This window comes from Poecilia reticulata, linkage group LG2 (genome assembly GCF_000633615.1).
Source record: "Poecilia reticulata strain Guanapo linkage group LG2, Guppy_female_1.0+MT, whole genome shotgun sequence".
In the NCBI taxonomy this organism is placed as follows: Eukaryota; Metazoa; Chordata; class Actinopteri; order Cyprinodontiformes; family Poeciliidae; genus Poecilia; species Poecilia reticulata.
This window is the reverse complement of record NC_024332.1, coordinates 41,515,880-41,530,387: the sequence shown is the minus strand read 5'-3', so window position 1 is coordinate 41,530,387 and position 14,508 is coordinate 41,515,880. Positions and strand designations below refer to the sequence as shown.

At 46.0% G+C, this 14,508-nt stretch overlaps 1 protein-coding gene across 1 annotated transcript in view; it reads right to left on the bottom strand.

Moving 5' to 3' along the window:
• Window positions 1-1,095: 1,095 nt before the first annotated feature.
• The window catches only part of LOC103461780 (trichohyalin), a 17,444-nt gene continuing 4,031 nt past the window's right edge, over window positions 1,096-14,508 (bottom strand). Inside the window, exons 5-24 of the mRNA XM_008404130.2 lie at window positions 13,803-14,120; window positions 13,589-13,715; window positions 13,381-13,518; window positions 13,063-13,211; window positions 12,548-12,697; window positions 11,612-11,690; window positions 11,452-11,529; window positions 11,200-11,346; window positions 11,006-11,115; window positions 10,795-10,936; window positions 9,784-9,977; window positions 9,577-9,704; window positions 7,253-9,186; window positions 5,393-7,126; window positions 3,637-3,768; window positions 2,642-3,244; window positions 2,393-2,536; window positions 1,766-1,831; window positions 1,632-1,685; window positions 1,096-1,548 (exon numbers count right to left, since the gene is read on the bottom strand). Of these exons, the coding sequence (XP_008402352.2) occupies window positions 1,321-1,548; window positions 1,632-1,685; window positions 1,766-1,831; window positions 2,393-2,536; window positions 2,642-3,244; window positions 3,637-3,768; window positions 5,393-7,126; window positions 7,253-9,186; window positions 9,577-9,704; window positions 9,784-9,977; window positions 10,795-10,936; window positions 11,006-11,115; window positions 11,200-11,346; window positions 11,452-11,529; window positions 11,612-11,690; window positions 12,548-12,697; window positions 13,063-13,211; window positions 13,381-13,518; window positions 13,589-13,715; window positions 13,803-14,120 (6,655 nt within the window). The 3' untranslated portion in view covers window positions 1,096-1,320. The remainder of the gene's footprint in view (window positions 1,549-1,631; window positions 1,686-1,765; window positions 1,832-2,392; window positions 2,537-2,641; window positions 3,245-3,636; window positions 3,769-5,392; window positions 7,127-7,252; window positions 9,187-9,576; window positions 9,705-9,783; window positions 9,978-10,794; window positions 10,937-11,005; window positions 11,116-11,199; window positions 11,347-11,451; window positions 11,530-11,611; window positions 11,691-12,547; window positions 12,698-13,062; window positions 13,212-13,380; window positions 13,519-13,588; window positions 13,716-13,802; window positions 14,121-14,508) is intronic.

The following is a 14,508-nucleotide window of genomic DNA, read 5'->3' as shown; positions in this document are numbered from 1 at the left end:
TCCTTTGGCAGAAATATACTTTTAAAAATCTGTAATAGGCGTACTACAATGATGTAGAATTCTGATCCATTATGATTTTAATCTCAGGCTCAAATGTATTAAAATTGTTTACACACAAAATCTAGTAAATCTACAAAAAAKATTTTGGGACTGGATTTCATGGGGGACAAAGTGCAGGTTCACAAAATATATAAAATAGAAAGTTCATTATGTGATCATTTTCATGTGGTAATAATTGCCATACACCTAAGAATGGCTTTTTAAAATCTGAATTCTGAGATGAAAAGCCCGAATTCWTTTTGCTTTTTGGCCTCAATGCTCTTCCGTAGGACTCTGTGTCTAAGACCAACAGACATGAACCAGCTGCAGCTGCTGGCATGAGGTTAGGCTCTGCTCTCAGGTGGAGCTTCTCTTTTCACTCGGATGATTCACGATGCAGGAAACTGGAAACAAAACAAAAATGTTCTGTGTTGTTGGGACTGGGACAGATGTTTCCAGCTGCAGACAAAAAACAGGTTTGCATCAAACGTTTGGGTCTGTGCTGCAGAGGAAGCTGCAGTTTGAGATTGTTCARTCATCCATGGTCACATTCAGCTGATAAAACAGATTTTAAAGCATTACAAAAGAAAAACAAATAAGAAACCCACTATTRAGTCAGAATATTATAAATTACCACATGTAGGTTAAAGATGTGGACAAAACTGTTGATATAATTTAGGAAAAGCAAAATATTGGTTTGGGATTTTAGGACAACAGAATAGTTTTAATTAAAGCTGGATAAACATGATGATGGGATCCTGAACTTAGCATTTTTTTTTTGAGTATGAGGAACTGAATCAGAACATGAGTCGGCGCGATGCTGAACAGTGGTCACCATGAATGGACCAGAAYAAGAGGAACCATTGTTTACTGAAACCAATATCTACTGAGGGAAACTAAACCAGTTGAGAACTGGGAGCTTCAGACCTGGATGAGGACTGGACCCAGTTTGGTGGTGAAGTCTGCAGACTTCCTGAATGAGCTCAAAGTTTGAGTTCAAACATGAATTTGATGGATTCATTTACTAACACAACAAAAATGAAAACCACAAACATCCTCACTTATAAAACCTTTGGTTTATTGAGCTGCTTACAAAAAAATAAATAACATTTAAAATAAACAAAACAAAAAAAATCCCAACAAGTATTCAGGTGAGAGTTCGTTAGATGTAATGTTTTGGTCTCGTCTGATTGGTCAACGTTAAATGACGACTCACTGTAGGCAGAATCTGTCCAATCAGAAATCTAAGCTGCTCATATAYGAAGTCTTTTTGGTCGTGTGCTATGATTGGCTCAGAGACAACCTAAGGTCCTCCTCCTTCAAGCTGCGGTCCAATCGCTGCGTCTCAGACTCCAGGACTGCTGGGATTGGACGGCGTGAGACGGCGGCCAGCGAATCGTTCAGGTCMTGCCTCATCGAGAGCAGCCATTCGCTGTTTCTGGAYGACTGCTCAATAAACTCCGCCTTCTGCTCCTGCTCCACCGCCAGCGAGATGCGGAGACGATTCACCTTGAATGTGCAGACATGATGACATCATCAGCATCCACCTGACCAATCAAGACGTTAAAACTCTTCTTCTGTGGTGATCTCACCTGGTCCTCTAGCTCCCTCACGGTGCGSTCTACGTCAGAGGTGTTCTCAGATGACTGAACACACACCACCACACACCCGTTAATCACACGGAGTCACAGCTGCTTACCTGTGAAGCCTCGTCACACAGACTCACCTGTCTCGCCTGAGTCCTGGAGCTGAGTGAAAGCTGCTGCTGGAGCCTCGATCGTTCCTCCTCCACCTGACGGACAAAAGGGTCACAAATTTACAAAAACCACAAAACACGTAAAAGCAGGACTTTTAGTATCTGTGTTTGTGAAACTGTGGTWGGAAGTTTCCATCCATGAACCRCCGCCCTCAAACCCCGGGAAACTGGTCAGCAGCTACAGGAACAACATTCCAGCCTGCTGTGAGCTGCTCACCACTCAGTCCCTTCAGGAAGCTGCGATCGCAACTATTAATGAAAATTCACTCATCACTGACTGCAACTTTTTAAAAAAGGTCCAGTAAAATCTGCAATTTTAAGCCTGGAGGGGCTGATTATTTCAACACCAGTTATTAATGTCTCCAAAAAATAAGCAAAAAAAGGAAATATTATGATGACAAAGTGAAACTTGCCAAAAGACATTTAAAAAATTATTAGAGTTTATATATGAACTGAAGCCTGTATGTATTAAATTAACTCCAGAATAAATGCACCCTTGTGCCTCAATTTCAGTTTACATTCCTAGGATGGAAAACCAAGAGCTCCATTAAAAGCCCRGAGTTAAAGTGCTAGTGCTGGAGATGAGAGGGTGGACACCTGTTTCAACGTGTCTTTGAGGACACTTCTGTCTTTCTTCAGCTTGTCTTTCAGGCTTTCCAGACGGGAATTCTTCTTGTCCATCCGTTTTTGGTTCAGCTCCAGTTCAGCCACCTGGTGCTGCAGGACCAACAGTCTGTCACTCTGAGGACACACATTTCTCTCAAGGTCAATCAGGACAGCCAGGTGTAAGTGTGTAATCACAGAGGTCATCTGCTCTTAACCCAACCAATCAGACGCTGCACTGACCTCCTCTGAGTGAGGACCCGCCCCCGGGTTCTGCTCCTGTTGGTGCACTCTCTCCCTGTAGCCAATCATGGCTGACTCTGTCCGCTCCAGGGCCATTCGGACCCGGTCCCTGTCTGCCTCCAGCTGCTTGTTGCTCTGAGTCAGTATGTAGAGCTGATTCTTCTGCTCCTCTGTCAAGGCTTTGCACTTGTTCAGCTCTGTTTGGCTCTCTTGCACCTCCATTCTCGCTTTCTCTATCTCCACCTCCTTCTTTTCCACCCTGGACCTCCAMTCTGTTTCCACCTCCTCCTGTTTCCTCCGCAGTATYTGGACTTCTGTATTGAGAGCGTTCAGCTTCACCACCTGCTCTTTCTCCACCTCTTCCACTCGAGTCTTCCACTTCTTCTCAGCCTCCTTCCTCCTCTTCTCTGCGTTGTCCAGCTCCTCTAACATCTCACTTTTTCTCCTCTTCAGGCTCTTAACTTTGGCTCGCAGCTCCTCCAGCTCTCCTTGCTTATCCAGCTCCTCAATGGCCGCCTTCTGACTCTCCTCTCTGACTCTGTCCATCTCCTTCTTCATCTCCATCAGGGCGGTCTTCAGACGTTCCCCCTCAGCGTGGTTCTCCTAAGCGAGGAGTCAAAGCGATAAACAGGGTTTCTGCAGGTTTCACAAACTCTAATTTAAKATTTTTTAAGACCATTGTGAATGAAATTTAAGACCTGTACCTCTATAGAAATTCATGAACTTTGTCAATAAATTTGCACTACCCATGATAGATGGAAAAAGCTAGCTAGTTAGCTATGTAAAAAAATACATAGACTATATATTCAGATATTTGTGTTGAGGCTTAATTTAAGACGTGATTAAAATAAGGCTAACTTACTTTTTAAAAATGAACGTAATCCATTTAAAGGCCTTCATTTTAGGTAAATAAATGTAAGACTTTTTAAGGATTCACAGACAGGTCAAACATGATGACCTTAGACTGTAACCCTGTCCAGCRGGAGTCTCTGTACCTTCAGGAGAGCCTCCAGCTGGGAGATCTCCTTCAGGGCCACCCTAAGCCCATCCTTCAGCTCCTGGTTCTGCTCCTCCTTCTCCTTCAACTCCTTCCGAACTTGTTCCTGGCTCAGGCTCAGATTCCACACCTGAAACAGAAACCAGAGTATCACAAGCCTGGCAGGCCGCCTGGCTTGGCTTGCCTCCCACCAGGCTTAGCACAGCTTGTTTATTCATTTCATTTTAAACTGCTTTTTTTTAGTACACCAGTAACAGTGGAGACAAAGATGGTTTATAGTTGATGTATTGAAAATGGCAGYGTGTCCCACCACTGGCACCTAGCGCGTTGGCCTGTGTGATTTGAAAGGTGATCTTGCAGAGCAGGTTCACCTCAACCATCAAGGTAAGTATCAAGTACAAAAGCTCAACACAAATTGTGAGCATAGTTGYGTTTTTAAAGGTTTGTGTTAAGTGTTTAGTGAGAATATGAGCGCATATATCTTTGTGAATGAAGAATGATGTGTGGCGTGTGCATGTATGTTTCATATGCTCGCTCAATAAAAGCCCGGGTCTGTGTCTGTACTGCAACTTAATGAAGTTGATGTAAATGAATCACATCACTTACATCAATAGGCCTTTTTCATTCATGGTGTTTCTTGTAAATACTGCATTCRTTTGGATAAATAACAACTAATCTCAATCAACAATTCAAAATACTGCATCCAGCAGCATATCTTACTAAAAAAAGAAAATACTTCATACAAGAAATACAGTGAATATTTTATCCTAAGAAAATTTTGTTAAGCAAATAAATACTTATCATTACCGATTTTAGATTTTTTTTTATTATTACTTGTTTAAATGTGACCAAAGCTGRTCCAGTGTTGTACGGTGCCTAGAGTAGAACATGATTTAGAGCCCTTCATCCTGTTAAGAAAATCACCACCACTAACACTTTCTCTGCAGATTTGGTGGAATCTGGGACATGGAGGCATGTTTGAAAATGGGCTGCACAGTGGTGCAGTTGGTAGAGCTGCTGCCTTGTAGCAAGTAGGTCCTGGGTCTTTCTGCATAGAGTTTGCATGTTCTCCCTGTACATGCATGGGTTTTCTCCGGGTACTCCAGTTTCCTCCCACAGTCCAAAAGCATGACTGTCAGGTTAATTGTCCCTAGGTGTGTGTGTGTGTGTGTGCATATGCATAGTTATTTGTCCTGTGTGTCTCTGTGTTGCCCTGCGACGGACTGGCGACCTGTCCAAGGTGACCCCGCGTCTCGCCTAAACGTTAGCTGGAGAGGCACCAGCAACCCCTCCTGACCCCACTAAGGGACAAGGGTGTTAGAAAATGGATGGGTGAAAATTTGTCATGTGTTCAATAGTTTTTTGACGCATCGTAGTTTTATAAGGTGAACCATTTTGGGACCTAAAGGTAAATACTGTGGAGTTGATTGATGTTTGATTAAAGATCCAGTTTGCTGATTATTTAATTGTGATTTAACTTTAGGGGAAAAAAATATTTATTTTAATTGAATTTTTGTGTTTGCCTTTTTTAAGACTAAGCTGTATGTTGYGTATTATAATGTTTTTCAGTAACTCTACTGTAGTTATCTAGTCATATTTTAAAATTTCCTCTTAACTTTGATCATTTTTTAACTTAAAAACATRGCGGACCGCCCAGCACCCCGACCACCAGACTTAGCTAGTTTTCTGGAGGAAACCCTGAATGGATTTCACCTCCTCAGTATCTCCTGCTCCTCCCTGGATTGTTTGTGTACCTGACTCCGCAGGGAGCTCAGGCTCTCCTCCTTCACCTCCACGTTCCGCTGAACACTTCTCAATTCCTCCTGCGCCTCCTCCCTCCCCAGGTGCTCCTTCTTTGCTTCCTCTTTAAGATCCAAGATGTCTTCTCTACTTTTCTTCAGCTTCTCTTGCATCTCCAGCTTCTCCTGCTGCTCCTTCTGGAGCTTCTCTTTGAGCAGCGACACCTCCTCTTCACTCCTCTTGTGGGCCTCCTTTACAGTCCCCACCTCCATCTCTGTCCTTGTTAACTTCTCCTTCATCTCCTCCTTCTCCTTTTTCATGTCCTCAGTGATGACTTTTAATGCATCCTTGGTCGTCCTGACCTCTTCCTCCACCTCCTCCTTCCTCTTCATYAGTTCATCTCGGATTTTCTCCCCTTCCTGGAGCTCCTTCACCAGCTCCTCTTTGAGTTCAGACACCTCCTTCTCAAATATTCGGAGCTTCTCCTGCTTCTCCTCCTTCTCTCTAATCACCTCCTCTCTGAGAATTGACACCTCCTCCTCAAACGTCCTCAGTTTCTCCTGATTTTCTCCTTGCTCCTTATTCATCTCGTCTCTCAGTGCAGACACCTCCCTTTTGCTACTTATCAGCTCCTCTAGTACCTCCTCCATCTGTCTCCTCTCCGCCTGCGCCATTTGGTTGATCATCAACTCATTTGACATCCATTCCTCCTCCCTCCTTCTAAGCTCCTCCCGCGTTGCTTCATGTGCCGCCTCCTGCTCTTTTTCCATCAGTCTCCTCTCCTCCTTTTCCCGTCTCCTCTCCCTCTGCATCTCCTCTCTCAGAGCGGCCATATCCTTTTCAAAGCTCCTCAGCTGCTCCTGCTTCTCTTCCTTTTCTCTTTGCTCTTTATACAGATCTTCTTTCAGTTTAGACACCTCCCTTTTACTCTTAATCAGCTCCTCCATGTGCCTCTCCTCCTCTTGTGCCTTCTTGATACTCATCAGCTCATTTGACCTCCACTCCTCCTCTCTTGATCTCAGCTCCTCCTCCTTCTCTATTTGTTTTCTTTGGACCTCCTCTCTGAGCTCAGATAGCTCCTCTGTCTTCCTCTGCACCTCCTCTGTAAGACCTGTCACCTCCATCTCCTTACTCTGCAGCTCCTCCAGCAGTCCTGCCTTCTCCTCCTCCAGCTCTCTCAGTCTGGATCTCCTCCTCTCCGCCTCCAGATGAAGCTCTTYCTCAGCTAACTGTTGCGCCTTTTGCTCCTCTTTCACCTCCCTCAGCTCCTCCTCCAGTCTTCTCAGTTTCTCCTCTTTCATTCTTAGAACATTACTCTGTTCCTCCATTTCTTTTAGCTTCCCTTCTTSCTCCTTCTCCTTTGCTTCCAGTCTATCCTCTAACCTCCTCCTCTCCTCCCTCACTGTGCTCAGCACCTCCTTCTCTTTCTCCAGTTGCTGCTCCACCTCCCTCACCTTCTCCTCATTCCTCCTGCTCTTCTCCTCCTCAATCCTTCTGCACCTCTCCCCCTCTCTCACCTCTTCCTCCCTCTCCTCCAGTGTTGCTCTCAGTTGCTTCACCTCCTCTACTCTATCTTTAACAACTTTGTTGAGTTTTTTCTGCTCCTTTACACTCATGTCTGCCTTCTCCTTCCACTCCCTCACCTCCTCCTCCTTCTCCTCCAGCGCTGCCTTCATCTCCTGCACCTCCTCTTGTCGCTCCTTGATGACCCTGTAGAGCTTTCTCTCGTCCTTGGAGCTTGCCTCTGCCTTCTCCTTCCACTCCCTCACCTCCTCCTCCTTCTCCTCCAGCGCTGCCTTCATCTCCTGCACCTCCTCTTGTCGCTCCTTGATGACCCTGTAGAGCTTTCTCTCGTCCTTGGAGCTTGCCTCTGCCTTCTCCTTCCACTCCTCCTCTCTCTCCTCTAGTGTGACCGTCAGCTCCTGCACCATCTCTTGTAGCTCCTTATTGATCTTCTGCAGCTTTTTCACCTCCTTATCACTGAGCTCTCCTGTCTGCTGCCACCTCCTCAGCTCCTCCTGCAGCCTCTCGCAGGCCTCCTCCTTCTCTCTGACCTTCTTATTCGCTCCCTCTTTATTGGCTTGAGCCTCCTGCAGCTCCTTGCTGTGGGAGGAGATCATTTTCTCTTTTTCTCCTTTCTCCTTCTCGAGGAGCACCTGAGTTTCTATCAGCAGAGCCCCCAGCTGCTCCTCCTGCACCTCCTTCTCTTTCAGTTTGTGACAGACCGCCTGCCGCTCCCGTTCTCCTTCCTCCTTCTCCTTCTCAGTCTGCCTCAGGCTCTCCTTCAGCTCCTCCAAATCCTCCTGTGTGGCCCTCAGCTGCTTCACCTCCTCTGCTCTCTCCTTAACTATCTTAGTGAGTTTTTTCTCCTCCTTCCCACTCAGCTCTGCCTTCTCCTTCCACTCCCTCACCTCCTCCTCCTTCTCCTCCAGTGCAGCCTTTAGCTGTTGCACCTCCTCTTGTTGCCCTTTTATGACCTTGTTGAGCTTTTTCTCCTCTTTCACCCTCGCATCTCCCTTCTCCTTCCACTCCTCCTCTCTCTCCTCTAACACTCCTGTCAGCTTCTGCACCGCCTCTTGTAGCTCATTATTGATTTTCTGGAGCCTTTTCACCTCCTTATCACGGTGCTCTAATGTCTGCTCCCACATCCTGACCTCCTCCTGCAGCTGCTCACAGACCTCCTCCTTCTCTCTGACCCTCTTATTTGCTCCCTCTCTCTCAGCCTGAGCCTCCTGCAGCTCCTTGACCAGGGAGGTTATTGTTTCCTCTTTTTCTCCTCTTTCTTGTTTCTCCTTTTCGAGGAGCACCTGAGTCTCTGTCAGCAGAGCCTCCAGCTGCTCCTCCTGCGCCTCCTTCTGCTTCAGTTTGTGGCAGACCGCCTGCCGCTCCCGTTCTCCTTCTTCCTTCTGCTCCTCAGTCAACCTCAGGCTCTCCTTCAGCTCCTCCACCTCCTCCTCTCGGTCCCTAACGGCACTGATCTGTCGCTCCAGGCCGCGCTCCCTCTTCTCCACCTCCTCCCTCATCTCTTCATACTCCTCCTGAGCCACGTTCAGCCTGACCTTCAGGAGCTCCACCTCCCCAACTTTCTCTTTCAGCTGCTCCTCCAGCTCCTCCTTCTCCTCCTGCTGTTTCTCCCTCCGTCTCCACTCCTCCCCCTGTAAAAAGGAGATTTCTTTTCTCAGCCTTCTGATTTCCTCATCTGCCACAGCTCTCTCTGTCCGCCTCTCCTCCTCCTCTCTCCTCAGCTGACGGAGCTCTTCCTCCATTGTTTTCTGTTCTGTTTCCAGCTTCTCGATCCGTTCGCACAGAGCCTCCGTCTCTAAATCCCTCTGGTTCTCCTCCTCTTTCCTCTTCACCTCCTCCTCTTCTAGACTGACCTCGTTCCTCTTTGCTTGCTCCTCCAGTTTGTCCTTCTCTACCTCTACTCTCTGCAGTCTCTCCATCGTGAAGCTGATCTCAGTCTCTCCCTCAGCCACCTCCTCCCTCAGTTTCTCCACCTCTCTCTGCCTCTCCTCCACCTCCTCCATCAGTCCCTCGGCGCGCCTCCTCAGGGCCTCCACCTCTCCATCTCTCATGCCGAGCTCTTTGTTCAGAACTTCTCTTTCTCTCTGCCACGACTCCTCTTCCTCCTTCCTCTTGGCGTCTTCCTCCATCCTCCTGGTCTGCAGCTCCTTCACCTCCTCCGTCAGCCTCTCCATTTCTACTTTCAACTCTTTCGTTTCCTCCAGCATTCTTTCCCTTTTCTCCCTCTCATCTTCTCTTCTTGCCGTCTCTCGCTGCAGTTCTCCTCTCAGACACTCGATCTCACCTTCAGACAGACAGAAACATTAAATCACAACCAGACTTCTTTCCGTTTTCCTCTCTGAACTTTCTAAATAAATCTCCAGGAGGAGTTTGAACTTCTTCCTCTCTCACTTGAACAGATTCCTTATTTTTGATTTTCAGCAGATTGATTGGAAACAGATTCTTTTTTCCAGAAGTCTTCAACGTTGGGGTTGTGACCTGAGTCAGCAAAATGCCATGAAGGCCTAACAACCTGCACAGGTGGCTCCAATGTTGAAGACCTGTAACAGCTTTTTTTATCCGGGAACGGCCAGGAACAAAAACTGAAACAGGTCAAAGGTCTAATCGACCTTTTTAACCTGTGACCTCTGACCCATGTAATGAACCAGCGACAGCAGTGCTCTCTCTGACTGACCCTGCAAGATGGCTTTGGCCTGCTGCAGTGTACAGATGTGTGTGTTCTGCTGACATCTGTCCACCTCAGACTGGGAGAGCTGCTGCTGCTGCAGGCGGAGCTTCAGGTGGAGGTTCACCGACACGGACCTGCAGGAGGAGCAGACGAGCTGTGGTCAGACACTCCTGTTAGGAGGAGAAGGAGGCTGACGTTAGGTGTGTTCACTACCTCAGCTCCTGTAACTCCTCCTCCAGCTGCTCCTTGTATCTCCTCTGAACTTCCTGTTCCTCCTGCAGCTTCTTGCTTTCTCTCTGCAGCTCCTCCTTCTGCCTCTCCGTCTGATTCAGCTGCCCCTCTGAGTTCCACAGCTGTTCCTGCAGCTCCTTTAGTATCTTACGTACCAGGATGTGCTGGGAGGATAACTGAGGAGCACAGAGGAGCAGTCAAACACGATGCAGGTCAACATGAGTCTCATCAGTGTGGGGCTTTGAGACATGGCTTAAAAATAAAATCTGATTCAATTTTCTCATTTTAATTGATATTTATTTTTCTCGCTTTCTCTTCTGAAAAAAGAAAATACAAATAAGCAAAAATATTTTCAGAAAGTGGATGTTGTTTTAAAACTTTTTTTGAGTTGCCCGACAGCATATTAGGGCCAGGATGAGAGGATTTTAGTTTAATTACGAGAATGTAATAATTTTATTAGCAAACAAAGACACAGTTTTACCTGAATAAATGTCTTAAAATTACGAGAAAAAAGTTATCAGGATCTATTGTCACCACCTCAACCTGTGTGGTTCTGTCTTATAAAAACAAACAGGATTGTTTCAAAGTCTTCCTAATGATAATCATTTGTTATAAAGTGTTAAGTATTTTTAAGTATAATGGCAAACAATGCTCAACATTCCTCCTTTATTTTTATTTTTTCTGTTGGAATTCTCATAAGATTACTACTTTTTTCTCCAAATATTACAATTTAATTCTTGTAATTAAAACAATCTTAGCCTGACCCTAATATTTTGTGGTAGAGTTGACCTGAGTTCAAACTCCAAATAAATACAAGTGTAAAATATGCATGTCAAACAAGATGACATCACTCTGAACTATGGAAACCCAAGGAGTGAATTGGTGAAAAAAAATTCCAATATTCCAAAAGTTAAATCTACCAAACTATGAATAGAATGAAATTGATCTAATCGATGACTCTCCAGCCCTCCATCAGCCTGGTTTCCTGTTTACCTCGTCCAGCTGCTGATCTGTGATCTTCTTCTCCTCCTCCAGGGAGGCCAGCTCCTTCTCCGTCTCCTCCAAGTTTCTCTCCAGGTGTGAGCGTCGCTCCTTCAGCTGATGGATGACGTCAGCGTCCGTCTCCGACTGAACTCTGAGGAGATTTGATTGGTCGGACCAAAACGCTAAGGGTGGAGGTTCTTCTCCAGGTGTAGAGACTCACCTCAGGAGGCTGCACTCACTCCTCAGACTTTTAATGTCTCTCTGCAGACCGCTGACCTCTGACCTCAGAGTCTGCAGCTGTGATTGGGTGTCTGACAGCTCTGTCTCCAGCTGAAACAAACATGACCGGAGAGATGTGGTGAAGCTACGGGAAGCTGCCCTGGAGCCTCTGAGCCAGGCGGCAGAGAGTTTTACCTTCAGCAGCTGCATGTTCAGATCTCGTTTGTCTGTGGCCAGAGACGAGTTCAGAGCCGACATTTTTTCCAGGGCGTCCCGCGTCTCCTGAACCTCCCTTTTCAGCAATGTCTCTGAGGAGGAGAGGTGCAGCACGGACTCCCTGCACTGAGCGGAGATCGCCAACCGGGGGCGACAGAGAGGGGCACCACCAGTAAACACAGGGTTAAAATGAACAGCTGACATCCACTGAACACTCAGGGACATTCAAACCTTCTGCAGGGCTTCTCTGGCATCAGCACCTTCTTCTTCTGCTCTCTGCCTGTCCAGCTGCTCCCTCTCCAGCGTCACCTGCAGGTAGACCAGCAGCTATTCGTTTCTATCCTGCAGATGTGAGTTCTCTKGGTAATAAAACTGGAAGCAGAGTTTGTACCTTCAGGCTGTGGATCTCAATCCGCTGCTGAGTTTCTCTCTCTGACAGCTGGACATTCTCCAGAAGCTCCTCCTCCACCCTGCAGCAAAGAGAKCAGCTGTAAAACCAGAAAGGACAGCAGAACGACGGCTGGGGCATAAACCAATTTTACCAATTAAACCAAAATTTTGGTTTTTGAAGATTGGAACTTTTTTCACAGATGCACTCCTTGGGTCTCCGTAGTTCAGAGTGATGTCAGCAAACTCAGGGTGGCCATCTTGTTTGAGAAGTATGTTTTACAGTTTCTATTTACRAACTCTACGACAATGCATAAGGGTCAGGCTAATTCTCTTAATTACGAGMATAAAGTCATAATATTACAAGAATACAATTGAAATATTMGGAGAATTAAGTAGTAATTTTATGAGGAAGAAAAGAAATRGTTAGTTATCCAGACTTTCTCATTAAAGTCTTGCTAATATTCTGACTTAATCAAGAGAGGAGGTTTTGTCGTACAACTCACAGAAGAAATTATTTAAATAAAAGACACTTTTTGAAAATGTTTCCTGTGACTTGTAATTTAATTTTTACAAAAGAAAGCAAGTCGTGAATTTTTTTAAAATTAAAATTAGATTTGGTTATAAAAAAACTCGACACTTTATTTTTATGCCATATTGCATTACATTAGCATCAGACAGGCTCACAGTTTCTACCTTTTTTGATTGTTTCTTTTTCTTATATGCTTCTGAGTAAAAGCAGGTCAATAATTGTGCTTCCTCTTCCTCCAACAGTAAGAACAACAGAAAAACTTAATAAATGGGAATCTATTTTTTACAGGTAATATTTCTTAAAGAAAATATTTGTAAAAATTACAACATTATAACAGAACCAATTAAAAGCAGAATAAATAACWGAATATCATAATATCACACACGTCTCAGTAGAACCYGTTGGTACCGTTTGTATCTTTCTGCCTCCAGCTGTCGGGTTCTTTCCTCCAATCTGTCTCTCTCTCTCCTCAGTCTGTYGATCTCCCTCTTCATCTCCTCCTCTTTCATCTGCACCTCCTCCACCTGCAGACGCAGGGAGGTGGACGCCTCCTTCTCCCTGTCACAGAAACACAAATTTKATCAAACGGCTCCCTAAACTAAAAAGTGATGATAAATTAAACTGAGTTCATCCTGGGGAACTGATGATCAAACTGATGATCTGATCCAGAATCTCAGAAAAGATACTTTCCTTCACTGAGGGAAGTGAAAGAAAAATTTGATCGTCTTCTCGGCGCCCCATTAGGGGCCGTGGCCGACCCCCGGCGGGGCCAATCCGAGGACCTCACTAAACCATCCAATCGGTAGTAGCGACGGGCGGTGTGTACAAAGGGCAGGGACTTAATCAACGCGTGACGACTAATGAGACTGGTCAAAATTAAATCAAAAACAGAAGCAACCAGCAGGGGACAGCAGCTCAGTCACCTGCTCAGAGAGTCCAGCGTGTGTTTCAGTTCTTGCTGTTTGTTCCCAGTTTTCATGTCCAGCTGCTGTTTTTCTTCCTCCAGCTGTTTCAGGCGAAGCTGCAGAGACGTTTGCTCCTCGCTGAACCGCCGCAGACTTAACTCCGCCCCCTAACACACAGACACACAYAGACTGAGTCCTCAGTCCACACTTAGGCCCAGYKAAGTGTGGATAAAGAYGCACACTTAGCTGGGTCTTTATCTTGGTCTAGTGGTCGTAGTGTGAATCGTGGAATGTAAATGGTGTGTTTTGGGCTTTGACCCTGTTTCAGTCACCAACCTGCAGCTCCTCGTGTTTCCTCTGCAGCATGCTCTCAGTCTGAGACAGAACCGACAGCAGGGAGGACGGATCCAGACTGAGGACGCTGTCCGTGGAGACGCTCGGCGTCTGGTTGCCGATCCTGCTCAGGGACCGGAACTGAAGACAAAACGTCCAGATGAACTGATGGGCCAGGAAGAAACAGAATCTGATTGGAGGAGAGGCTCACCATGCTGATGACAGCCTGACCGACCGAATGCAGTGTCCTGTCTGATTCCCTCAGCCGCTCCGCCTCTGCCTCCGATGCCTCCCTCGCTCTGTCTGCCGTCTCCAGGGAGCGACTGAGTTCCTCAATCCTAACACACACACACACACACACACAGATGGAGGGAGGTAAAGACCTGAGCCTCCGACACAACCTCGATACCCAACATGTCTTTTACCTTTGCTCCAGCTGGAACACGTCCACTTCACGGTGGAGCTTCAAGTCCAGTGGCTTCTCCTCCTCCTCATCTTCTGCTAAGGTGAATATCCCAAGRGGAAAAGGGGAGCGGGGACAAAGAAGAGAGCCTGAGACGTCTGGAGGAGGGWGGATGAGAGTGGAGGACAGAGGAGGAGATGAGTATGATGGAGGAGGAAGGTCAGAGGAGGCAGGTTTGATCTGAGGGGCGCTGAGCCTCAGTGAGGAGCAGACGGAGTCGCAGCTGCAGAGGAGAGACGAGGAGAGTCTGGAAAACTCCGCCCTGAGCTGCCACAGATCCCTGCAGGAAAATCATCCACAAGAAGATGCTTAAACACCAAACTGACCTCTGACCTCAGGGTTTCCCACAGTAAAAGTCAAGCACTTTCCAAGCTGTTTCATGGTTAGTTTTCAAACTTTTCCAGGACCACACTTTGGTTTCAATTCACTATTGTATGAYGCAACTTATAGATCTGCAGAAAAAAAAAAATCTATAGAGAATTGAAATTCCTCRTCTGGCAATTCTGAATCAATTTAAAATGATCAAAATTTGATTTTAGTCAGCATGAGACTGATTGAATTTGATACAGTATGGAGCCTTATGAAATAGTTTTAAATAAATGTTTTATTTGTTTACAGTCTCTGCTCTTCCTGTGAGTCACATCATTTAAACAGTGTGACTCACAGAA